At 39.5% G+C, this 26,664-nt stretch overlaps 1 protein-coding gene across 6 annotated transcripts in view; it reads left to right on the forward strand.

The window, feature by feature from the left end:
* Positions 1–26,664, forward strand: part of SPATA17 (spermatogenesis associated 17) — a 323,445-nt gene that overhangs the window by 96,898 nt on the left and 199,883 nt on the right. For 5 of the 6 annotated variants that reach the window (XR_002336102.1, XR_002336104.1, XR_002336105.1 and 2 more), the window contains 2 exon segments: positions 13,557–13,760; positions 21,110–21,258. Coding sequence is in view for 2 of the 6 variants with exons in the window: in XM_021063977.1 (XP_020919636.1) it covers positions 13,557–13,760; positions 21,110–21,258 (353 nt within the window). In the remaining 4 variants the exon portion in view is untranslated. 6 annotated transcript variants of the gene reach the window in all.

Below are 26,664 nucleotides of genomic sequence, written 5' to 3' on the forward strand. Positions count from 1 at the left end.
CTGTTCAGAGTGCTTTAGCTGTGTTAACACATCTAAATTGATGCATGGCCTGACGAGATAATACTGTTATTTCAGAGGAGAAACCCATGTTACAGTGAGGTTGAGTAATGCAGGCCAAGACCACAGAAGAAATGAGAGTTGGAGCTGGGAATTCAGATTTAGTTAATTAACCACCCAGCTGTACCATGCAGTTGAATCAGTTCTGGTTTGGGCCATGGTCAGGCAGATAGGCTGGTGGCTGTTAGGGACTTGAGCCATTAAAATAATCAGCCATGTGACTCAGAGTAGTACAGGAAAAAAAGTGAGGGCGAAAAAGGAGAGACTAGGAAAGGATCACTTGCCTTGAGGTCTTTAGGACTCAGTCTTAAGGTTAGCAATAAAAAGAATGTGAGAATGAGTCAACTGGAAAGTTAAGATGGTGAGATATTGGTGTCTAAGCTCGCTGAATTATTAACACAGAGCAGTTTTGGACTGAGGGTGAGTGGAGTGTGGCTAGCACTTGTGTCAGGGTCAAGGTCAGTGCAGGTGAAGGAGTGGAAGAACTGCGAAGGTAAACTATGGGGGGGTTGCCCATCTTATGTGAAAACACCTAAAATGATGCCAGAGCACATAGTCAAAAGGAAGCCTGAACTTTATAGCATAACATTGTGACACAATGCCAAAGCCTATTAGGAACTTGCAGAATGACCAGCAGGTCTGTGTGTAAAAACCACAAAGAAGGACCAAAGAAGAGGCATTTGGACCAAAAGAAGGTAGATGGATCCTGGTTTGAAAACGACAAGGGGGAAATGCAATGCTGCACGTCTCCCCCTAGTCACCGATCCAAGGAAATACCAAAATGCTTTGCTCTGTAGGGCTAGAGGGGAAGGCAGCTTCCATTATAATGAGAAAGCTAGAGATGGAGTTAGGGAAACCTTTCAGGGCCTAGATAGGAGGTCCACAGGGCAAGGCACTGAGAAGACTTGGGGAAAGTAGTGGGATAGCTGATGCTGAGTACCCAGAGAAGGTCATGGACTGAGTACCCCAGAGAAGGTCATGGACTGAGTACCCCAGAGAAGGTCACAGAGATCCATGATTCATTTTGCAGAAAATTGTCAACTTGACCAAAACCAAATAGACTAATAGTTGCTCGATCTAGCTGCCCTCCTGTTGTGAAGACATTTAAGTGGCTGTGCCTATTCTTTATTCCAGTTAGCACGGGATAGGATAGACTGGAAGTGAATTAGGGATTTAAAAGTACAAGGGAAATTGTACTTCAAATTTGGGGGAAAAAAGTAGAAACCCATGAACACAAACTTATAAAACAACCCAGTAATATACCAATAAAACCCAGACTAGACTATTTTTCATTTTAGACAAAATCAGTTTTCTGATCAAAATGTAGATTGGCCAACTTCTTTTGAAAAAAGCTACTTTTATGCTAGTTATTTGGTGACTAAATTATGTTCACCACCAGAGGGGCTTATGGTTCAAGTAACAATAAAAGATAACAGGGTTGTGAAGCCTATTGGATGAAATTTTTTAGGCTCCCTATCATCCAGGAGGCCAGAGCAAAATAGTAAAGCAAAAGACAACTTGTTAAAAATATAATTTTTTAAATTATTTTTTAATAGTTATTTCCCCAATACAATTTTTTTTCTCCTGTTCAGCGTGGTGACCCAGTTACACATATATGTACACATTCTATTTATTGGAGGATAAAATAATACAAGTTCAGAAATCCTAATCACCAGTTCAGTTGTCACAAAGTTCAGGCATAGGCTGTACCTCGTAGGTACTAATGGGTAGTTTCTGCACAAGAAGCCACGGGTCTACAGAGCAAAACTGTGTAAGCGCACAGTGATCTGAAAACGAGGTCGTCTTTCAGATCTGGACACAGGATTGTGCCAAGAGGCGGCCAATGCTCTACTTTGATAAAACTTAGTGACTTTCTCTTGTTAGCTTAACAAAAAAATCCTTCAAAAATTTGTGGTATATCAGTTTTTTTGCACAGTCCCATATAACACTAGGAATAAAGTTGACACATGGTCCATTCCATTGGTCCATCATCATTTTCTGTTTTTTTGTTCTGTTTTGTTTTGTTTTGTTTTCTTTTTTTAGGGCCACACCTGAAGCATATGGAAGTTCCCAGGCTACGGGTCAAATTGGAGCTACAGCTGCTGGCCTACACCACAGCCACAGAAACTCAGGATCCAAGCTGCATTTGCGACCTACACCACAGCTCACAGCAATCCAGATCCTTTCGTGAGGCCAGGAATGAACCTGAATCCTGACAGATACTAGTCAAATTTGTTTCCACTTTGCCACAATGGGAACTCCCATTTTCTTTTTTCTTCTTCTTTTTTTTTTTTTTTTTTTTTTTTGGCCTTGCTGTGCCAACTTATGGAAGTTCCCAGGCCAGGGATCAAACCCCAGCCACAGCAGTGACAGTGCCAAATCCTTAACTGCTAAGACACCAGGGAGCACCAATTGGTACACTTTCTTAACGAAAGAACATTTTCATTTACTTACCTACTTCTACAATGCCAGGTATTTTTCTTTTAGAAACTAATTGCTTTGGAAGTTATCTTTTATCTCTTTATTTTTATTGCTGAATGAATTTATTACATTTATAGTTGTCCAATGATCATCCCAATCCAATTTTACAGGATTTCCATCGCACACCCCCAGCGCATCCCCCCACCCCCCAAACTGTCTCCTTTGGAGACCAAAAGTTTTCCAAAGTCTGTGCATCAGTATCTGTTCTGCAAAGGAAGAAGTTACCTTTTAAACCCTAACTATGAGACGTCCCTTGTGGCCTAACAGTTATGGATCCAACGTTGTCACTGCTGTGGCTCTGGTCCTACTGCAGCGCCGGTTCAAACCCTGGTCTGGGAACTTCTGCATGCTGCAAGGCACTGCCAATAAGTAAATAAATAAATAAAATAAACCCAAATTATGAAATTATTTTCAAATCAAATCATCAGTAGAGAAGAACCAAACAAGAGAAAATACTAGCTTCTCGAGAGAGTAAGATGGGTGTATCAGGACAGGTTTCTAGGGGTCATCGAAACGTGCTTCACTGTTCTCTCCTGTTTTCCTTAGGGAGTCAGGCTTCCCAGGGTGTATAACAAGCCAGCGCGGAACAGGAGGAAACCGCGTGTCAGAGGAGTCACACTCGCCCAGAGGGCAGAGTCCCCTTCTGCTGTTCTACTGAAAAGCACTCTCGATCGGGTCTCCTAGGAATCTCCTAATTCTAAGTCCCTGGGACCTCAGATTTGCACCGTGTTCACCCCACCAGGACCGCGCAGCCTCCGCTGGCCTTAGGGACACAGTGATCAGCTTTTGGTCCCTCTTTGCTCATTTCTTCTCACTCTTCTGCAGTAACCCTTGGGTATCTTGTTTACTCTGTTACGGAACGGGCCATTTGAAGTTTGTTAACATCAGAGTTATTTCTGGTTCTGTTCCTCCATGCGTCTTGTTGTTATTTTCTGGGAAATGCCTTCCCTCACTCTCCACACCAAACAAACCCCTTGCCCTTCCTTCCCGATACAGCTCAAACAGCAGGCATCCCACCCCCGCAGTATGGGAATCTATCCATGTCCATGCTAATTTCAGTACCTTATATAAGTGTTTATAAACTCTCACGGCCCTGATTCAGGTGGAAACACAGGAATCAAAGCCACACCTGGAGAAACTGCCAAGGTAGCAAGGAAAAGAGAAGACAAATGAAGCCACACCAGTGGGTTGCAGGTGGGGGGGGGGTGGGGTGGGTGGAGATGGGATGTGCTAAAGGGTAGGGAAAGAAGCAAGTCCAGAGAAACCACCTGAGCAGGAAAACAAGCCACTTGCCTCCAATTCTGGCAGGATCAGTACACTAGTGACCAGATAGAGAGATAAAGGGATTGTTTAACGGGATAGATTCCCCAGAAAGTCTTGTACACTTGTTCAGAAAGTCTTTCAAAATGCAACGTGGTTAAAGGGCGATCCTGACCTGCGATGGGAGTTGGGGGAGATACTCTTTCAGTCCCAAGAGTTTCTGAGTCCTCGTGGTATTGCTGTATCTCAGGAGACTCACACTAGCCTCCCCTTCATTGTTCCTTCTATTCAGTGAATTATGATGCGATTTCTGCCACAAGAACAGAATCTGTTTCTGCAGAGGTCACCTGTCACCGTCTAATTACCATCGCAGGTGTGCCGCGTCCGTCCTCATGCTGTGCCACCTCTCCCTGGCATCTGAGCCCGTGCCCTCCTCGTGCATCCGCCTTGTCCCTCGTGTCCTGCCCCATCCCTCAATGTTCGCCCTTTCCAGGCTCTTCATTTCAGGAGCTCCTCTTCTCCCACTTAGCTCTTCTGTACGGACACTCCTAAGATGTCTTAGAACCAAGCCCCTCTGTCTCTGGTCTCTCCCTCTGTGACCCCCTCCATTTTCATGCCTTCAGCCACTTTATTCCGAAGAAGCCTCCAGGGGCTGGCCCTGACCTCTTTCCTAAGCTCCAGACCTCCTCCGACAAGCACACGCCGGACCTTTCCACCTGAAGCTTTGTGGGGCGCTCAGTCTGCAACACCCACAGAACACTCTTCTGCATAACTGCTTTCTTGCCAACTCTCTGCCAGTGTTCTGAGGGCACCTTTGTCTGTAACGCCACACGCCTTCCTATTCCCCTTAATTAACCTGTTATCCATGTCTTTTGACTCTGTTTCTGTAAAAGGCTCCCTGTCCGCAGCACTCTGCTGTTTGTACTGCTCTTTCTTACTTCTGAATAAGCAAGCTCTGCCTCCTTCACAGGTGTCTGGTCCTCTGTGGCTTATCAGACAAACACGGCATTTCTGTCTACTCTGAGCCAGCTTCTGAAGTGGGTGTTAAGCCAGGGTACTCAACTTTTCTTTTTTTTTTGTTTTTTTTTTTTGACACTGGTTTTTTTTTTTTTTTTTTTTTTTTTTTTATCTTTTGTCTTTTTGTTGTTGTTGCTATTTCTTTGGGCCGCTCCCGCGGCATATGGAGGTTCCCAGGCTAGGGGTTGAATCGGAGCTGTAGCCACCAGCCTACGCCAGAGCCACAGCAACGCGGGATCCAAGCCACATCTGCAATCTACACCACAGCTCACGGCAACACCGGATCGTTAACCCACTGAGCAAGGGCAGGGACCGAACCCGCAACCTCATGGTTCCTAGTCGGATTCGTTAACCACTGCGCCACGACGGGAACTCCTCAACTTTTCTTTAAAAACAAACTAAACAAAGGCCTAGACACATGCTTCAAAGATTTCAATGGAGTTGATCTAGGGTGCGACTGGACATGTATATTTTTCAAGTTCCCCAAATGACTGTAATATACGCGCAGAGCTGAGATCCACAAACTTAAGTATATAAAGGCCAAAAAATGGGCACCATTCTAACCTGATGGAGCCAAAACTCTAGTTGGGGAGACACAGACTAAAGAACAAGAGTCACACGTGTATGTAATAAAAAAAGTAAGTGCCAGGAAGACAACCAGGGCACTTTGAGAGAAAGAGCAGAGCAGGACAGTGTGCATGGGGGGGGGGGGTCACCAAAGGTCTTTCTAAAACAGTGATATTTAATGTGAATTTTTAAGGATGAGTATCATTTGGCCAGGCACGTAAGCAGATGGGAAAAAACATTTTTGATGAATTTCAGTGAGTCATGGAAGAGCCTGGCATGTTTTGAGGAAATGAAAGAAAGCTAGTGTGTACGGCACGTAATGAGGGATAATAGGAAGAGAGGCTCAAATGAGGTTGGAACAGAAAAAAAGAACTTTGCGAAAAATTTGTTAGGTTTTCTTGGGTGCACTGACAAGTCACTTATAGTCTTTTAGGGACTAAAACCTTTTTTTAAAATTCTGTGATGACTGCTCTGGCTTCCCTGTCATGGGAAAGAGATGTTCAGTGTGGAACAGACGGAGAGGGACTAAATACAAGTTTGAAGCACTTTGATAAAGATATGATGGTTCCTTAGACAAGGATTTTTTTTTTTTTTGTCTTTTTTGTCTTTTTGCCTTTTCTAGGTCCGCTCCCATGGCATATGGAGGTTCCCAGACTAGGGGTCTAATCGGAGCTATAGCTGCCGGCCTACACCACAGCCACAACAACGCAGGATCCGAACCGTGTCTGTGACCTACACCACGGCTCACGGCAACACCGGATCCTTAACCCACTGAGGGAGGCTGGGGATTGAACCTGCAACCTCATGGTTCCTAGTCAGATCCGTTAACCACTGACCCATGACGGAACCTCCTAGACAAGGGTATTAATAGAAGCACATGCATTGAAGAAACAGTTTGGAGGTAGAATTAATGGAACTTATTGGTGGGGTGGGTATAAGAGACAGGGTCCAGTCACCCAACATCAAGGATGATTCTCAGGTTTGGGGCTTCAGAGCCTGAGAGCTGCCGGTACGCTTTACGTTTGTTTCCTAACAGTTACTGCTGTAGAGCAGCTTTAGGTTCACAGCCAAAGCGAGTAGAAGGAGGTGTGGATGTCCCCTCCCTCCACGCATTTCTTTGTCTCGGTGCAGTTGCGTTCTCTAGGTAACTACATTCAGTCCATGTCTTCCCCTGCTGCCAAACATTTGGATTTCTCCCAGTTTTGGGCGTCCGCGAGTAATGCCACTGTCACCACTCGCCTGGAAGTCTTGGTGAGGACCCATGTTCTCATCTCTCTTGTGTCACTCACTTCCCAGGAATTGGCTTGTTGCGTTATAGGCTAAGAATGTGTTTAGCTCTTTGTAAATAGGTGGTTTTTTTTCTTTCGATCGTTTCAAATTTCACGGCAAATTTGAGCATTACGTTGCCATATAAACCATCCTCCATGTCCTCAGGTGCTTCATCTGTGGATGCAACCAACCAAGGATTCAGTTTGTTTTTGTTTTTTTTTAAATCCAGAAAGTTCCAAAAAGCAAAACTTGAACTTCTGTGGGAAGGCACCTGTCTATAATACATTTACATTGTATTTATAGCTGTTTACACAGCATTTATATTGTGCTGGATCCTGAAAGTCATCTAGAGACGATTTAAAGTGTGGGGGAGGATGGTCACAGGTGTTTTGCAAATACTATGCCATTTTATATATTTGAGCTTCCTCACATTTTGGTACCTGAGGGGTAGGAGGGTGATCTTGGAACCAATCCCCTGAGGGTACCAAGGGACAGCTGTCCCCTCTACACACCCCACCCCACACACACATCATTAGCACCACAACTTTATAGTTTATATTAGGGGTCACTCCAGGTGGCATATTCCTCTCCACTCTCATCTTGCTTATATGTTTTCTGAGGAAAAGTTGGATGTGATTCTTATTTTTGCTTCTTTATAAGTGAGGTGTTTATCCCCTCTGCTTCTTAAAAGATTTTTTATCTTTGATTTTTAAAAGTCTGACTATGCTATACCTAGGTGGAAGGTTGTTTTTGTCTGTTTGTTTTTGCATTTATCCTGCTTGATGTTCTCTGAGCTTCTTGAATCTGTGATTTGGTGTCTGATATTAATTTGGGGGAAATCCTCAGTCACTGTTACCTAAAATAGTTCTCTGGTTCCTTTCTTTCTTCCTTCTTCTGGTATTACACGTATGGTATACCTTCTGTAGTTGTCCTACCATTCTAGGACATTCTGTTACCTTTTTATCAGCCAACTTTTGCATTGCCTTCCCATTTTGGAAGCTTCTACTGACATATCTTCTAGTTCAGAGATTCTTTTTTCAGCCGTGTCTCATCTGCAAATACATCCGTCAGAGGCATTGTTCATTTCTGTCACAGTGTTTTTGATCCTGGGCATTTCGTTTTGATTTCTACTTAGAACGTCCATATGTCTGCTGCCATTACCCATCTATTCTTGCGTGTTGTCTCCTTTTTCCAGAAGATGCCTTGACTTAACTTGTCATGGTTATTTTAAATTCCTGGTCTGATAATTCCAATATCCCTGCCATATCAGTGTCTGGTTCTTTTACTGGCTTTGTCTCTTTAAACTGTTTTTTTTTGCTTCTGTTTCTACTGGGTCTATTTCTGTAGGCTTTGTGCCCCAGTAGGGCCTGCTTCAGACTTTCCCCTGAGTTTTCCTTCTAAAAGAAAATGTGAAAATCAAGAAATTCCCATCCTACATAGAATTAAGTATGGTTTTTCAGCCTTCCCGTATTTGGCCCCAATTTATCTTCACAGGCGCATCTTTAACTATAGCTTGATGCTTAAACTGGCCGAAACGATGCTCCCTGAACAGCAGCCCTATGTTTTCTTACAAACATATCCTTATTTTTACCCTTCCCTTAGCCTAGACCTACCTATCTTTTTTTATTGCCAAAATTCTACCTGTCTTTAGAATGAATTCTTATACTTTTTTTCCCACGGAGTTTTCTAAAGGATACATGCCTTTTTCATAAACTTCAGTGTATATTTCTTTTACAATAGTTGTTAGAGGACACTCACTACAAGCCGGTTATGTTATTGTCACTCCCAAAATCATTCTCCTATTCCCCCCACTTCTCCTCCCCACTGAGAATAGCTTGATGGGAGCTTCGACATCTTAGATCGAGCCAAGTGTTTCCAAGTTAGTAAATGCTCGTTTATGTATTGAATACAAGAGAATGGTATCTTATTTCAATTTCTTCATTTTAACCAACATTTCATGAGAATATTTAATATGTGATAATAATGATTAGGATATCCAAGTGATTCAAAAAAATCTCTCGTTAATCTAATAAAGCCGGCTGAATCCGGGGTCTCCTTTTAACACAACCCTTCTACAAGTTGACTGCAGATAGTTAAACATTTTATTTCTTAACGAAGTGAAAAATGAGAAAAATCATCTATCATCAGTAATAGTTTTATTTTTTTTAATCTTGTTTTAGATAGCTAGGATAAACCCGATATATTCTCTGTGAATTTCTGATGTTTGCACGAAACTGCTATTCCTTCCGGGATGCTGAATCTGAGGATTTCCATGACTATCGTCTGCACCGGAGAAATGATCATGTTTCCTTTTCATTCCCAGCAAGTGTGAATGTAGAATATCTTACCCAAGGCTGGCCCGTGACAGTATGTGGACACCCCTGACCCTCTCCGCACGGCAGGGCAATTATTTGCTGAGTGGGATTTTTATAAATCCCCTGGCCCTGGAATGTCCTGATAATGATGCTGGAGTGCATTGGTCAGTGTCGACTCAGCAGTCCCTACCCCAGCACATGCTTCATTCACAGGTCCCTGGTCCACTTTCACGTTTCTATTTATTAGAGATCTTTACTACACTTCGGCACTTGCCTGGGATCTTAGTTTTATTTAACAGAATGATGTATTGAAACTTAGAAGCCAAACATATTATAGAGAGCCCTCCATTTAGAATTATCTCTCATGGTGTTCACAAAATCTGACTCATGGGGCCAGAGAATACTGTTTATAATCTTTTTTTTTTTTTAATTGAAGCATAGTTAATTTACAATGTTGTGTAGTTTCAGGTGCATAGCAAAGTAATTCAGTTATACAGACATACAGATGGGTAGATATTTAGGGGAACTGTACTCAATATTTGGTAATAATGTATCAGGGAAAAGAATCTGAAAAAGGAGATTTTATATATATATGTAACTGAATCACGTTGCTGCATACGTGAAACTAACAAACATTGTAAATCAACTTTAGTGAAAAACATAAAAAAAAGATACTGAGTATAGTTCCCTGTACTATACGGTGAGTCCTTTTTCTTTACCCGTTTTATATAGAGGAGTGAGTCTATGAAGAATTTAATTTTGTTTCTGTGGAGGGCAGTCAGTGACTCCTGTTGGCCGTGTAACTGTCATTTGTAAAAGTAAAGCTTGAATTCTCCCACCTGCCCTGTAGAGTTCCTCATTCCTGGAACAAGCAATTACTTTGAAGTGATGAGAAATAGTAATTTCTCATCTGATAAAATCTGACATTGAAGCCCTAGTCATTATGCTATGGGAATTATAGGTGGGCACGATCCTGTTTCAAATTCTTTGGATTTTACAGACACTTGTTTTAAAAGTAAACCTCAATAACAAAGAGAAGAGAAAAAAAAAGTAGACTCTGGCTTCCCCCAGGCAATTGCAAAATAAAGGTCAGTGTAGGAAAATGACCATAAAACATTCTCCATGAAATTCAGCAGTAGATGCTCCAGATATAACAAGTATATCCATTTGTTTTCCAAATCAGTTGCCTTTGTACAATCCTTTCCCCTAGAATAATTCAGTATAAGAATAGAAACTGAGAAGAAAAGCGCCAACTGATAGATTGTTAGAAATATGGAACGGTTCAAAATATTAATGTAATGCTAAGGGTGACTGGGTAACAAATGGCACATTTGCTCATTGTTCAACCTGACATAATTAATATTCTAGGTCATGCTTAAGTTCCCGTGGTGGAGGCTCTGAAGGGGGGAATTCAAGAAAAATATATATCTATTATATAACTCATTGCCTTTTCTTCCCCCCTTTTCCTTTTGACGAGTCGGAATCATAGCCTTTAAAAAAAATCAGTGCTTTCACACCTCATTTGCCGTATTCACCACTGGGCCACCAGTCAGCAGCCACGCCTGATGAGAGAGGTCAGTAAGAAGCTATTAGCCGAGTCCCCTCCTGAGGTTTCTTGGGTCTTATTGCGTTGAATGTTAGCATGACAGTACTGCAAATAACTCAGTTGTAGGCTTTTTTTTTTTTTTTTTTTTTTTTTTTTTAAACAGTCAGCACAGATTTCCCCATGGTGTTGGTCACTCTAGAAAATTACTGCTGAAAATGAAGTCCCCAAAGCTAACTTGGCAGTACCCTTCTCAGTTGTGAAAAATGTGAAAACGGAAAAATATGTCATAGTCCCTGAGGATTAACCCTGTCTTCTGTGACTCCTAGTAATATTTTTTAAAAATCCACAACAATCTATTATTCACCAGGCGGCTTGCAAATTAATGAAATGTATCAATTGAGACAATCGTTAAGGTGGTTTTATTTACTTAAGGAAATAATAATTCAATGAATACTGTATTAATATAAGTAGAGAGGGTATTTGCTTGCTGTAGGGATGGGGGGGTGGCGGACAGTTTTCATTGACAAAAGTTAGCCAAATGTATTCAATTAATTTCTAAAATACTGACACCTTGAAGATTTTGAATGATACATTTTCAATTCAATTAAAATATATTTTCTATCTATATATGATTTAAATTGCAAAGAGAATACACATGAGGAGGTCTCCATATAGGTTGCAAAATATAATTTAAGAAAGCTATCAGGTCTACCGATCTATTTGCATTTTCCATCTAGGCTATGTATACATGTGCATGCAAATGGGAAGGAGACCAAAGAAGATCTCCAATGGGGGTAAAGTTCACAGCTGATAGCAGTTATTCAGGTAGATAGGTATTTTTAAGTGGTAAATTACAATCTAGTTAAATTGCATGCATTGTATTAGTTTAATCTGTACGACTGTGGAAATGATGAACAGACTTGAGTTTACTAGATCATCACTAAGCAGAATGGCAGTCTCTTAAATCTCTTTCATAGACCATGTAGACTTCGTTCTGTTTTATGCCATAATAGTCTTTTTGGTGTAATATTTATTGTTTTTTTCCCATTAGAGATGATACACTCTCATCTTAGAAAATCACCCTAAAAATCATCTTAAAAAGTTACCATCCAGTTAACAATCACTATCCACAGACAGCTATTTTGAATACATGTGTATAGATTTTCGTATATTAAAATCCTTAAAAATACCTATTTAAGCGTCCACCTTGTTCTGCATTTAGTGTTATGGTGAGCGAATGTTAACGTGACATTAAAAATGGTTTATACAATGCCTATAGTTTTTTCTTGCCTAAATTGCATAGGGAAAAAGCCTTAAAGAAAAGCCAATTAAAAAATTTAATAGATAAACATGGCTTACATTCGCTTTGTTTCTTATAATAAAATTGAGTCCTCAATTATGGCATAGGAAAGTTGAGTTGGAGGTGACCCCGTGGGTTTGTGATAATTTAGTTCTGGATCACAATGTATTCAGAAACAAATTGAAACTGAAGTGTTGGGAAAGATGAAAAGGGTATAATCTATAACTTTGAACGACGTCAATAAGATTTTGAAATAAACTTGAAACATTTCGCTAAGATGTTTATGTGGCTCGGGAAAGTAAGAGCAAAGGAGAGGCTTTCGGGGCCTCTCCAAACGGTGCGTTGTTATTCTAGACAAGCATTTAGCGTGCATTTTTTTGCCTGTCTACTACGTGCTAAGCACTCTGCTAGGCCCTGAAGATGCAAAAATACTTAAAATAGGGTCCCTCGTGCCCCAGCTGCTTCCTTGGGAAAGACAGACCCCCCAAGATAATTATGCAACAATGTGATGGGGGACCGAGATAGAGTTGTCCCCGGTCTATTAGGGAGGCACTCGGGCCAGGAGAGGGAGTCTAGCCTGAGTTGGTATCCGATTGGAGGTGAATACCCATTGAGGTGTTAGGCTGTAAATGTAACATTTTCTAGGATAGTTTTTCAAAGACAGTTATCAGGGTTAATCATAATACTTGGGAATTGCTTACTCTACGAGGTAAATAAAACAGCCAGAAATATTTATAGGTATGATGGTGGCATGAGAGAAAAGCGTATTTCTAGGAAAAACAGATAGGTTTAGTGGGTCCATTCTTCACCTTAGTCTAGAATAGCTGCAGAACAACCAAACAAGCCATACTATCCTTTAAGATACAACTTTTCTTCATGAATATTCATTTGTATTTATGAAAGGAGTATGAAATATAGTTCTATGCAGTGTGTATATTCAGACACCACTGAATTTTCAGAAAATGGAATATGCTAAACTTGAATATAGCGTCATTCATACCTGTGTTGTATAGCAGGCACTGTGTCCAATAAATCTGATGATTTTGATGCAGTGTGACAAAGTCAACGACAAGGTCAACGACAAGGTCAACGACGGAACAGCAAGGGGAATGTGACACTAGAAGTACTGTATCGAACCACATGAACACAACTTATTAAATACGGGATGTTATTTTGAATCATTATATATCTACCTATATATGCATACACACCAGTATGATTATTATTTTAAAGTGAAGAACTTTACTGCCATTAATTAGGTAGTATAATGAGTAATTATGCAAATAATCACATATTGTTCACTCTTTGTACCTGAGACTGGTTCAAGCATTCTCTATTTGAGTTTTTGAGGGTAAATGTATGACTTATAGACATGGTGGAATATATGTTTACAGAGCTAATGGTTAGAATACAATATGATTGGCTTAAAGTCCTTCTATTGCTTTTTTTTCTTAAATGCAGCCGTATAAAATATGCTGTGTGTGACAGATGGAAACTATAGCTCAGTTGTTTTTAACCTGTTTAGTCTTCAAGCATGAACGATTCTGAAATTGTTGTCTGCAGCGGAGACGGTGTGAGCATTTTGTAATGTCCTTAGAAGAATCTGAAGTCTACCTCTCCTTAAGAACTAGAGCTAGTTTAAAAAGAGCCCTTAAACTTAGGAAACCGTGTATGGCACAGGTTTATCTTCCCTTTATTTTAGGGGAAAACGAAAGATAAAAATCAAAATGACGTTGTTCTCTAGATTCCAGGAGTATACAACTCACCATTCAGAAAGGAGCCTGACCCACGGGAGCTGAGGTTACAGAAGGCGAAGCCTTTAACGCACCCAAGACCTAAAGTGACACCCAAGCGCTCTGCCAGCCTTCGAAACTGGCTCGAGTGCACCAGGGCCCGGTCCTTTCCTCGATCTGCGGTTCTGCCACCCATCGACAGGAAACCGTGTCAGGTGCGCACGAGTCCTCCATGAGAATTGTGTCGGTGACCGGTATTCTTGCCGGCTTTTTTTTTTTTTTTTTTTTTTTTAAGTTGTTGTTTTGTTTTGTCTTTGTGAAAAGAAAGGAAAAGTATTCTTTACAGAAGCTGATTTTAAATAATAAACATGAAGTACATTTAAAGTATATACCAAAGAAGTCATCAAACATTTCTGTAGCTTTAAATTGTATGGTTTTTGAGTATGAAATTAAGATGTGAGATCTTTGGCTAGGATCAAGCCTTTTTAAGTAAGAGTATTGTTTTTTGTTTGTTTGGTTTTTTTTGGGTTTTTTTTTTTTTTTTGTCTTTTTGCCGTTTTCTTGGGCCGCTCCCTCAGCATATGGAGATTCCCAGGCTAGGGATCAAACCGGAGCTGTAGACCCTGGCCAACACCAGAGCCACAGCAACGTGGGATCCAAGCCATGTCTGCGACCTACAGCACAGCTCACGGCAACGCCAGATCGTTAACCCACTGAGCAAGGCCAAGGATCGAACCCGCAACCTCATGGTTCCTAGTCGGATTTGTTAACCACTGTGCCACGACGGGAACTCCTAAGTAACAGTATTGTTAATAACAGTCATGGTTTTAACCCGTTCTTGAGAGGAAAATCCTGTGTGTTATCCAATGTATTTAACCTCTAATCTGATGATTCATGTAATTATATACAGTTAGAAACATTATTTGGATGGGAGTGATTAAGGAAGCATAAATTGGAGAAGTAGACAGGGCCCGAAACAGTGCAAAACTCAAGCAAAGATAAGCAGTCTTCACTAAGGGTTGGAATAGAGCAGCCTTGATAACTGACTTCCCAGGGCGCACGGGTGGAGTGGGATGGGTTGGAGGGTGATTGTCACTGTCCTGAAAGCCCCAGAGAGCAAGCTGCTATCGTCCCCATCGATATTTAGACTGGACTAGACAACTACCACCGTCAACCTGGAAATGGGTTGACTTGGATTCATGCAGCCAGGCTCCCAGAACCCCTACCTCTTAGCTTCCTACACAGGCTGGGCTCCGTGTGTCTTTTGTGTATGATAAATTACTCCAAAGCCTCATGGCTTAAACCAACACACATTTCTTTTCTCACAGTCTCTGTGGGTCGGCGTTGTTGGTACAGCTTAGATGAGTGCGTCTGAGTCAAGATCTCTCAAAGTTTCAGTAGGTGTCAGCCAGGACTGTGGTTTCATGTAAAAGCTCAACTGAGCACAGGAAGAGGAGGGTGGGGAGAGGTCCCATGGTCATTCGTGGGGTTGGTTGTTTTCCTGTTTCAGTCCCTACCTCCAACAGGACAGCTGGCTTCCCTCAGGGTGAGTGTCCCAAGAAAGCCTTAGACAGAGGGCTCAGAACAGAAGCCACGGTCTTTTTATGACCTAAGGCCGCAAGTGACATCTCATTACTTCTGCTACCTTCTCTTCGTTCAAAGTGACTGAGTCCATCCACACAAGGGCATGAATACGAGGAGTGGGGTTCATGCCCCCCTCCGCCCTTTACTCAGACTTGCAGTAAGACAACATGCATTGTGTGCTGCAAAATCATCTCCCGCTTTGCTGTAGTTACCTGTGATGCGTTGTGTGTCTACTCTCTATGATTAGGTCCTTCATTCCTGCTGTGTGGTTTTTTTTTTTTTTTTTTGCTCTCTCACAACTGCTAATTGGTAATTAATTCTATTAACCAATGGCTTGCACTCTATTATAAAAAGAGCTTAAAAATTATTTGAAAATCCATAAAATCAATTCTCTTTCTGGATCACTTTCTCTTTTTCCTCATTCCTGATTCATTTTATAAGAAAATCCATGTCAATATTCTTAATTATCTTTAAATGAATCTCTTTATCCAACAAAACCCAATACAACACCGAAAACATAGAAGCTAACAATTCAAACATGTAGGAGTTGAACAAGAGAACAAACGAGAGATAATGAAAAAAATCTGTTAGTTTGGGACATAGCTTCAGAGTATAGTTTATACCAATATTCTAGTAAATACATTTAAAATAGTTTTAAAGAAGCATATAAAGTGAATTTTGTAAGTAACCGAATTTTTACCATTTGAACTGTGCACATTGTTATTTCTATTAATGTAAGTGATAGTTTTATATAATATCATCGGAATGAGAATTGCATTAGCTATACTATAAAGAAAATAATTCTTGTATCTCTATTATATGTATATTAAGTGTTCAGTAGTTGCTAAGATATCAGGTAACATTGTACGTTTGAATATTTAACAATTCACATATCATGCTACATCCACTGAGATAGCTGTTAATATTATGTGGAGTTCATGGAATAATTCTGCATGCAACTTCTTAGGAAATGTGAAAATTATATCTTATACGCTGTGTAAGATATGGTAATATAAATATTTCTTAGTTGAGAACATGTAGAGTCACGGAGACCAAACTGCCCCACTGTGCAATATTTACAGTGTTGACCACGAAACATTTAATATTCTTTTACATGAAGTTTAATACTGATATTTTCACAGTAAATTTACTGCTCTGCCTTTATTATATTTTTGTAATAGGGATTTTTTAATACTAGTTTACATTCACTCTTCATCTCAGTGCGTTTTTCTCTATACAACTAGTTATTATTTCACATGGCTTCTTCTCCCCCATACCATTCTATTTATATATATATATACACATACATTTATTTAGTATATATGGAATGTATATGCAAGATACAGATATAGCTATATAGAAGATATATATGGACAGTATATTTGTATATGAAAAATATGTGTACACTGTGTGTGTATATAAATATATACATATATATATGGAAGATACAGACACTTATTTACATAATATGTATGAAAGGTATATATTCTTGGGGTCTTTTCCAACACCAAAAATCAGTTCTCTAGTTCTCTGAATGTCCCCAGGGCACTGGAGTGCACCACCCTCCCAGCCTGGGGATGTGTAAGCCATTCCGAAGCTTGTCCAGTCTCCTTGTGCAAGAGTTTTTATAGACCTTAATCTCCAGCTCCACGCTCCTTCCTGGAGATCAGAAGTGGGGCTGGAATCACTTGGTGTTTCTGGTGACCAGTCTCACCTTAGAGGCTCTCTAGCAGCTCCAGCCTAAATCACCTTATTCGCATAAACGTAGGTGTAATCTTATGACTAACAAAAGATACTCCTCTCATCAGGAAATTGCAAAGGTTTTAGGAGCTCTGTGCCAGAAACCAGGAACAAAGACCAAATGTGTATCTTACTATACCACAATGGTAAATATATGAAGACACCTGGACAATACATAAAGACATACTTGCATATACATGTGGCATATACATCTGTATGGAAAATTTTATATATACGTATACACAGTCACATGTATACATATACAGGTACATACATACACACATGCATATTCATAAGATGCATTTATCTGACATACCGCAAAATAATTATGCCTGCTAATTATTTCTTTCCCTTTCCTTCTTTCCCCATCTCCTTCCTTCCTACCCCTGGTCCTCCCCACCGCCAGCTTACCATATCCTCTCATCCTTCTTTTCCTTCTTTCTCTTATTCTTCCTTCTTTTCCATTCCTTCTTCACCCATTTTCTCCTCCCACTTTCTTTTATCCTCCCTTGACTTACTCCTTTCTCTCTTCCTTCTCTGCTTTTTTTCTTTCTTTCCTTTCCTATTTTCAATGTTGTGATCTTCTTTGAATTGCATTTCCTGTACTTACCTAATAGTAAAAAGGTACACACATCATTTGAGTCATTTGAGATTGTATATGCGACAGTCCAGATGATAATATTTATTCTCTGACAACCTATCTGTACTTGCGAGGTGAATTTCTTCAACGTGTGAGACAGTAATAGCAAGTTTTTTAAAAAGTCACTGTTATTTAAGCTTTGCGAAAAGTTTAAGAATATAAGATGGTTGTAAAGTAACATGGACTATTAAAATAGAAAATAATACAGGTATTTTTTATTCATAATCGAACTTGTTTGGAGGCAAATAAAGGCAAATATTGGAATGCCATAGCTAAGAGTCCAAGAAGGGTCGTGGGTTCAGGTTGAATCCTGAGTGGTCTACACCTTCTGGGAATTAATCCTTGGAAACGAATAGAAGGAGCACATTGGAAGTTTGAAGTTCTGTCCAAAGTTGGATCCCATGTCACTCCAGACACGATGGGAATAAGGGATCACTTGAGATCTAAAAGAGTCTATCAACGGAAATACAAGTCAGTAGAAGCTCTGGCGTAAGAGAACCTTGACAGTAAGAGAACCTTGAGTCTATTTTTATTCTAAATTTTGCTGCTTAAGTAGGGTTCCTCCTTTTTTTTCCTAATTTTGCCAAGTTTGCTAATCAGGAAGGTGATCTATTAAGCTCAAAGGCAAGACATTAATTGTCTAAAATATAAATATACAGACCAGGCATAGATAGACATACAGAGTTAAAGTAGGGTTGTGGTCATGAAGATTGTAGTGAAGGACAATGGAATACTACACAGCCATAAAAAGGAATGCAATCTGCAGCAACATGGATGCAACTAGAGATTCTCATACAAAGTGAAGTCAGAGAGAGGAAGACAAATATCATATATCACTTAGATGTGGAATCTAAAATACAGCACAAAGGAACCTATCTGAAATACAGAAACAGACTGACAAACATAGAGAACAGCCTTGTGGTTTCAAAGGGGAGGAGGAGGGAGTGGGATGGACTGGGAATTTGGAGCTAAAGATGCAAACTATTGCATTTAGAATGGATGAGCAATGAGGTTCTGCTGTAATAGGACAAGGGACTATATATCCAATCTCTTGTGATGGAACGTGATGGAGGATAATGTGAGAAAAGGAATGTATATCTATGTAAGATTGGGCCACTTTGTTGTACAATAGAAATTGACACAACATTATAAATCAACTATACTTTAATTAAAATTTTTTTCTAAAGATTATAGTGAATGAATAGAAGAAAAGTGGGTCTATTTTTATTCTAAATTTTGCTGCTTAAGTAGGGTTCCTCCTTTTTTTTCCTAATTTTGTTGGAAACGGCAAGTTCCATAACGAGTAGTAGAAGCAGCATACAAATGAGTGTGTGTTATATTGATACCTCAGCAAAGGTGAGAAAGCAGAGCTTGGCCACAAGAAGACTCTTCTTATTCCTTGGGAATGCCAGCCCCTTCAAAGTCACAGCCTTGGCCATTTGCTTATATACCTGGTGTTAATAGTATTCAAAATCTTCTTCAAACTCCTCTTGAAACTAAAAGTAAGAGTAGCAAAATAATAATAAAGCCAGGAGTATGGTTTTTTGAGTACTCACTATAGTCCAAGAACAATGCTTTTTAGTGTTACTGATACCACCTTACGTATCTTAAGAGCAATTTTGTGAGATAGTTTTTATTCCGTCTTACATATGAGGAGAAGAGGTCTAGAGAAGTCACTTGCTCCTGATAACACAACCAAGAATTAATTTTTAAACCACAGACATGGTCAAAGTGAAAGATTAAAAAACTCTATTAAAATATCCTCATTTGATGTCTTAATAGTGAATTTGGAATCATGTAACTGTATCTTTAAAAAGTTAAGTTCCAATAAAAATCCATTAACTATTTTCAACTATAGCAATCCTCCTGTCCAGCTGTGAAAAGTACTGGATGATACTTATTTGCCATTTGTGTTATTTACGGTCCATGACTTTTATGGTAACTGGTTCCTATTATTGGTTTCTATTAATGTAAAACATAAGTGAGCATAAATGAGGCGTGAATCATTTCTTTTTATTAGCCCCACAGTCTTCACTCGGTGCTTGCAGTAACTCCAGCTGTGTCTTGTTAGTGATAACCTATTTAAAGAAGAGTTTCTTTAAGGATAAGGAATATGATGAGAAATCTCTGTCCATTTTATATCACTTCTCCCACACAACCATGATGGTGAAAACAAAATGCAGATGGTGGCACAGCAAAAGCTCCAGCTTCCGCTGCTTTGTATCGTGTTTCATACGATACTAACCAGACAGCCAGTGAATTCTAGTAACTCTTATAAGTAACTCCTAATTTAAAGGTAGGATATCTTTTAAACTACTTCACACAGTAGCAGCTTATGGACTTTGCTGTATATTTGTGTCATTAAATGGTCGCTGTTGTATTAGACTTATTAAGCAATATAATTTAAAATTTAAAAGAAAGAACACTCAGAATAATTTAAAATATGCCACTTCTATATGTGCAGGGCCGGGAGCAGTTAAATGTAAGATTTGGCACTCACATAAAAGCTTTATTTTAACGGAAAAACAAACAAACAAACAAACTTGCTGTCCCGTGTCTCTTTACAGAAGGGCTTTTTGAAAGCTGTGCCCAGGATCTTTTCTAATACTTTTGCTTACTCGAAGAGGGAGAGAATTCCTTTTAAATTCTAAGAACCTCGCTTTCATAACTAAAAGCTAACTGATCCCAGCGTGAAAACTCTTGGTGTAGGTGGGGAAAGTTCCACTTAATTTAAAGCAGTTTTAACATACAATCATTTGTGCTTGTGGGAAAGTGTTTGGAAGATGCCCTTCCAGGGCCTGAGATTGGGCTCTTGTCCACCCTCGGCGTGAACTGCCGGAGGAGACATGGGTACCAACCAAGCAAAAGGCTTTATTGGGAATGAACAGGGGGGCAGAGAGCAGCAGGGTAAGGGAACCCGGGAGAGCTGCTCTGCCAGGTGGCTCATTGTCTCAGGTTTACTGGGATGGGGTTAGCTTTCCAGGTTGCCTCTGCTTCATCATCTTGCTCGTGGGCCCATATTTGGTCTGATCCAAGGCCCTCCCTGGCTGCCTGGGCGTTGCCTCAGTCAGGATGGTGTCCAGCAGGAGAGTGTGCGGGAGGTGGGCAGGACATATTATGGGCTGGCGTCTCCTCCCTCCTTTTCGCCCCTCCCAAAGATGGTTTTGCTCAGTGGTTCCCAAACAATGCTCTTCCCTCATGCGTTTTCTAATTTACAGAAGAACACTTTTAAAATAACTTAGTGCATAACACTTGCTATTCTTTGTTAGATATTCAGTAGCCTTGGTCATAAATAATAAAGTATTACCACAGAGTTCCCGTCATGGCGCAGTGGTTAACGAATCCGACTAGGAACCATGAGGGTGCGGGATCGATCCCTGGCCTTGCTCAGTGGGTTAAGGATCCGGCGTTGCTGTGAGCTGTGGTGTAGGTCGCAGACGCAGCTCGGATCCTGCGTTGCTGTGGCTCTGGCATAGGCTGGCAGCTACAGCTCTCATTAGACCCGTAGCCTGGGAACCTCCATATGCCGCGGGAGCAGCCCAAGAAATGGCAAAAAGACAAATAATAATAATAATAATTTACTTTATCCTTCCTTGTCAGGGACCCTTCCGTGACATCGCGGAAGTCTTGGCGCAGCGCTACAAGCCCCTGGAGCCGACGCTGCGGGTGGCAGAACCCATTGATGGTCCCAAGGAGGCCAGAGCCGAGCTCCAGAGGCAGGAATGGACGCGAAATGTGCAGGACAATCTGTGAGTCCCAAGCCTGACAAAAGGAGCTGTACTGTGTTTGATGCCTTAGGTTTTTTTTTAATATTTTCTATTTCCTAATATTGTAAAGAATCTTTTATTTGTGAGAAAAGGTAAAGCCACCCCTATGCAAGTGTCTTACATTAGGTTGCTACTGATGATCATACTGAGTTTATACACACACACACATACTTACTACGTGTTACTCAAGGGGAAAAAGAAAAGAATGAATGGTATTTTAGAAGGACAGACGGCCACCTCTCCATGCATCTGTGAAGATAATTTTCTTTTGTTGGTAACAGAATTTTTATTTTGTTTGAATTTTTTAATGATTTTTATCTTTTCCGTCTTAGTTGGTTGGCAGTGTGGTGTCAGTTTTCTACTGTACAGCAGAGGGACCCCGTCACACATACACATACACATTCTTTTTCTCACACCATCCTCCATCCTGCTCCATCGCAAGTGACTAGATACAGTTCCCAGTGGTGTATACAGCAGGATCTCATTGCTTATCCGTTTGATGATGTCTTGTCTTATGTTTAAGTCTTTAAGCCATTTTGAGTTTATTTTCGTGCATGGCGTGAGGGTGTTTTCCCGTTTCATTGATTTACATGTGGCTGTCCAGTTTTCCGAGTACCACTTGCTGAAAAGACTGTCTTTTTCCCATTTTATATTCTTGTCTCCCTTGTCGGAGCTTAATTGACCATGGGTGTCTGGTTTTATTTCCTGGTTCTCTATTCTGTTCCACTGGTCCGTATGTCTGTTTGGGTACCAGTACCACACTGTCTTGATGACTGTGGCTTTGTAACATTTCCTGAAGTCTGGGAGAGTTATGCCTCCTGCTTGGTTTTTGTTCCTCAGGATTGCTTTGGCAATTCTGGGTGTTTTATAGGTCCATATAAATTTTTGGATTGTTTGTTCTAGTTCTGTGAAAAATGTCATAGGTAATTTGATAGGGATTGCATTGAATCAATAGATTGCTTTGGGTAGTATGGCCATTTTTACGATATCAATTCTTCTAACCCAGGAGCATGGAATATCTTTCCATTTCTTTGAATACTCTTTAATTTCCTTGATTAATGTTTTATAGTCCTCAGTATATACGCCTTTCACCTCCTTGGTCAGATTTATTCCTAGGTATTTGATTTTTGGGGGGTGCGATTTTTAAAGGTATTGTATTTTTGTATTCCGTTTCTAATATTATTTCATCGTTAATACACAGAGATGCAACTGATTAGCATCCTGTTCTCTTGCTGAATTCATTGATCAATTTGAGTAGTTTTTATGTGGCATCCTTAGGGTTTTCTATATGTAGTATCATGTTATCTGCATACAATGACAATTTTACCTCTTCTCTTCCAATTTGGATACCTTTTGTTTCTTTTGTCTGTCTGATTGCTGTGCCTAGGACTTCTAATACTATGTTGAATAAAAGTGGTGAGAGTGGACATCCTTGTCTTGTTCCAGATTTTAACGTGGAGGCTTTCAGCTTTTCTCTGCTGAGTATTATATTTGCTGTGGGTTTGTCACAAATGGCTTTTATTATGTAATACAAATTTTTACAATTATAGTGTAATATAATATGTTATAAATTATTATATAATAACTAACTCTAGCATATAAACTGCAGTTATTTATTATTACAAGTATATAGCATACACTAATAATCGTATTACATGTTATTAATAATTTATATGATAATATTTTCAAAATACATTACAAGGTATCTTTTGCTATTTAAAGAAACTAGAGTTACGTCTTATCAAGCACAGATTTTGGATAGTTTTATCATTTGGAAGGGATACATAATATGATCTATTTTAATCATATATTTTTGAAGAAACTTGAAAAATACACATTTCAAACAAACTCATATGAAAGATAAAATTGGCAAGCATCTCAAGTAATTTTTTATAGTTTATCATTTTATAGTAATTACTTAAAGTGAGGTATTAGCTATAGAGTGTTCAGCAGATTCTTTCAAAATTGACTGATTTGCCCAACATATAAAGAATAAGAAAATAAGAAACTCTTTTTTCCAATTGGTTTGGGGAGATAGATTTCTTTTAGTTAAAGAGATTATAGAAGATTAATGCTGCTCAGACCTAGTCAAGCAAAATATGCAATTTAGTGATGAATATCTAAAGAGTTATATTACTCAGAATTATTTTTCTGTTTCAATGATGCCAAGGTTTATGAACTAACAAAATTAACTTCTCTGGCAAATAAATTAACCACATTCATATTTCTACAGAAATCATTGTGTATCACAGATATTGAAGTAGGCTTTCTTAGTATTTTCCTTGATAAGCCTAGAAGAGGGCAGATACCAATATTATCTCCAAAGAGGGGTCCTGAACTTGTACTTCGGGTGGGATACTGGTAAATATCTTCAGCCTCTCCGGTGTTACTGATGACCATTTACCCTGAAACTCTGAGATGTCAAAGTGCTTTTAGGATAACCAACCAATCAGGAACAAACTAAGTTGGAAAAGCTAAAGAAATGACTTGTAAATGTGAAGCTATCTTATTATAGCAGAGAGGCTAAGCAGGTGGTTTTAACACCTTGCCTATGGATAATTCACTTTTTCAGAGAATTGGAACTTTTATCTTGTGGCTTCTTCTGAAGCCATTTTGGTTCCTTGTACCAGATAACATAATTGTATCTTGTGAGGCAAAAGGAATGTTTGACATTTAGGTTTTATATCTTTAAAATAAGAATTCTGTGATAGAAATTAGACAGAAAGTCTACTTTTATCACAGAGATGCATGGGATTTTTTTAGTGCAAAGACTCCTTTTTTGCTGCATTACCAGTTGCATCTGTAAAGAACTGAGGATGGTGCCTTTGCCATCCCAAAGTCGTATCTAGGAACCTCTGGCTAGACCAGGAAGACATTTCTAATCTTAAGGGTTCAAAGGGTGGAGGATTTAATACATTTAGCTATTTTGTTTCATATCATTATGAACATTGCACTGCGATGACAGTAGAAATTTGGGCTTTGGAAGTAGATCTGTGTAAGCTCTACTTAGCCAGCCTGAACTTCTAGTTCCCCTTCTGTAAAATGGGGAGAGAAATGTTATCTTAAATGTCATCATGCAGATTGAATGGGATAATGAGTATGAAAGGAAAGTCATCTAAAGACTGTGTGTGTCCTTATTCCTGAAGAAACTCATCCCGTTTTCTCACGGCTTCTTGAAGAAAATTATTTTCCTTACTCCTATGCATATCTTTATGAAGCCAGGAAATTAAGTAAGCAATTATTAAATAATTGCCCAATAATCTTTATATGGGAAGCTCTCGGCTACATATTGTAAGAAATATAAGGAAGATTTACTGATTCAACAAACGTTTGCCTGTCAGGGATAGTTCTAAACTTGAGGGAAATCCTTACATGGCTAAGGATTCAAGGGTCTTCTGCCCGTATGGGGTATGGACATTGAGAGGATTTAAAAATATGTGACCATGCTTGAGACTTCCTATGAAGAGAAGATTTAATCATAGTATAAGGATACTATATGTTAAACTTATGTAACCTTCCATTAGAACCTGAGTACCAACAGCTCAATAGCCATCTCTACATCACTTTGAAACATTAAAGATGTTAATTTTCTGATAGCTGTTGTAGGAGGGGCAGAACTTTGCTTATGCCCACATAGGGTCTTCTGCTGGGCCTGAGAATGAAACTGGCACAAAGATAGACTGAAGGGAGAAGAGTATACAGATGAACTGAATATGAATTTTACATCACTTGAGAGCCCTCATAAAGGCATGAACACCCCAAGAAGTGGCAGACCCTAGGCGCTTATATGTTGGGTTGTGCAAAAAGAAGTAATTGTGGAAAATAACAAAAATATATGGAGAGTCCAATGGAAGGGAAGAGTTGTTCAACGAAGTCTGTTTGCACAGAATTCTCTATGCTTCGACTTTCCATTTCTGGTGATAGGAATGCTTCTTTCCTCCTGGTATAGGAAAGGCATCTTCCATAATGGAGTGTCATCTCCTGAGTTTAGGGGAAAAGGCGGGGGCGGGGGGGGGGTAATAAGATCACTTTTCTTGTACCTATTGTTTTTCAGTGCCTTTAGCTCAAAACAATCCTTGACCTGTGTGGTCTATTCTGGGATGACAGGTTCTGCCACTTTCATTATTTGGAGTAAGTGAAATGAGAAACACCCTGTAAACAGTAGCAAAGCATAACTAGCGACTCAGTTTCTTGAGTGCTTCCATTTGCTGATATTAATGAAAAACACTCAATGGCTATGAATCTTGTATGTCTGTTTTCATTGCCCTTAAATTTGCAACCTAGCTAACACAGAAGCTTCAGTAAATATTAGATTACTCATTTTTAAACCTTTTAAAGAATATTTCTAAAAGTACCAATATCATTTTGTAGACATGGCCATAGGAAAAATGTTGTGAGAAAGGTTAAGAAGCTAGTTCTAAATAACAGTTTTCTAAAAAGGGCCTTTAAAAATTGTGGTATATTCAGATGAGATATGGTTAGCTGTATCCCTAAGAATAGTGTTAAGGAAATGCAACATATCTCAAAACTTTTTTGATTTGTGTGATTTTTTTCTTCCCAACACTTTAGACCTTTACAATTAGCATACTTTCTGAAATGTTATTGTGTTATGATAAATACGGATTATCATACATTTTCAGATAATGTTTTCTTAACAATTCAACTTTTATTTGTAACTCTTCCATTTATTTTAATTACTAGCACAGTGTGCAACATTTATTAATCAGCAGAGCCTTTTTAAGTTAAAATACCAAATTAGCTAACCCCATTAACACAGAATACTCCAAACAAGCCGTAATAGGAGAGGTAGTTACTGTGCAAATCGTATTATACATGCGGGTGCTCTAGGGCACGGTTAAGCGTGATTACCCTCTTTTGATCCAGTACTCCTCTGCCTCTCCCAGCTAATTTCCAGTGGAAATTTACAAAGTGCTGCCTTCATTTTTCCAGCTTAATTTTTCTAATGAAGTTCTGCTACTTTATAACACTGGGGATACAGATAATAAGCCTGTGTATAATTAACAAGTTCTAGAATTCGTCTACAAAAGAGCCTTGATTGCTTTGGCTCTCCTTTTGTCCACCGTTTCCTTGAAAAAGATGGCTTTTTAAATAAAGAAGCACAGACTCCCAGAATCCTGTTCCTTCGGACGTCTAAGTCTATTATAACACTGACATAATGGTGACAACTTGGAATGCTTTTACGGATATCGTGAAAGTGTTCCCCACACTTTGGGTGTGTGTCGTCAGACAAGTCAGGAAAACACACCGTTGATCTTTTTCGTTAAATTAGTATCATTTTCTAGGTGTTCTTCCTAAGGCAATGGCTGACACATGCTAAATAAAGTTCTGCCAGTTAACTTTTGGTCAATTTACGAATTATCATACATT

The sequence above is a fragment of the Sus scrofa genome, chromosome 10 (assembly GCF_000003025.6).
Source record: "Sus scrofa isolate TJ Tabasco breed Duroc chromosome 10, Sscrofa11.1, whole genome shotgun sequence".
NCBI lineage: Eukaryota > Metazoa > Chordata > Mammalia > Artiodactyla > Suidae > Sus > Sus scrofa.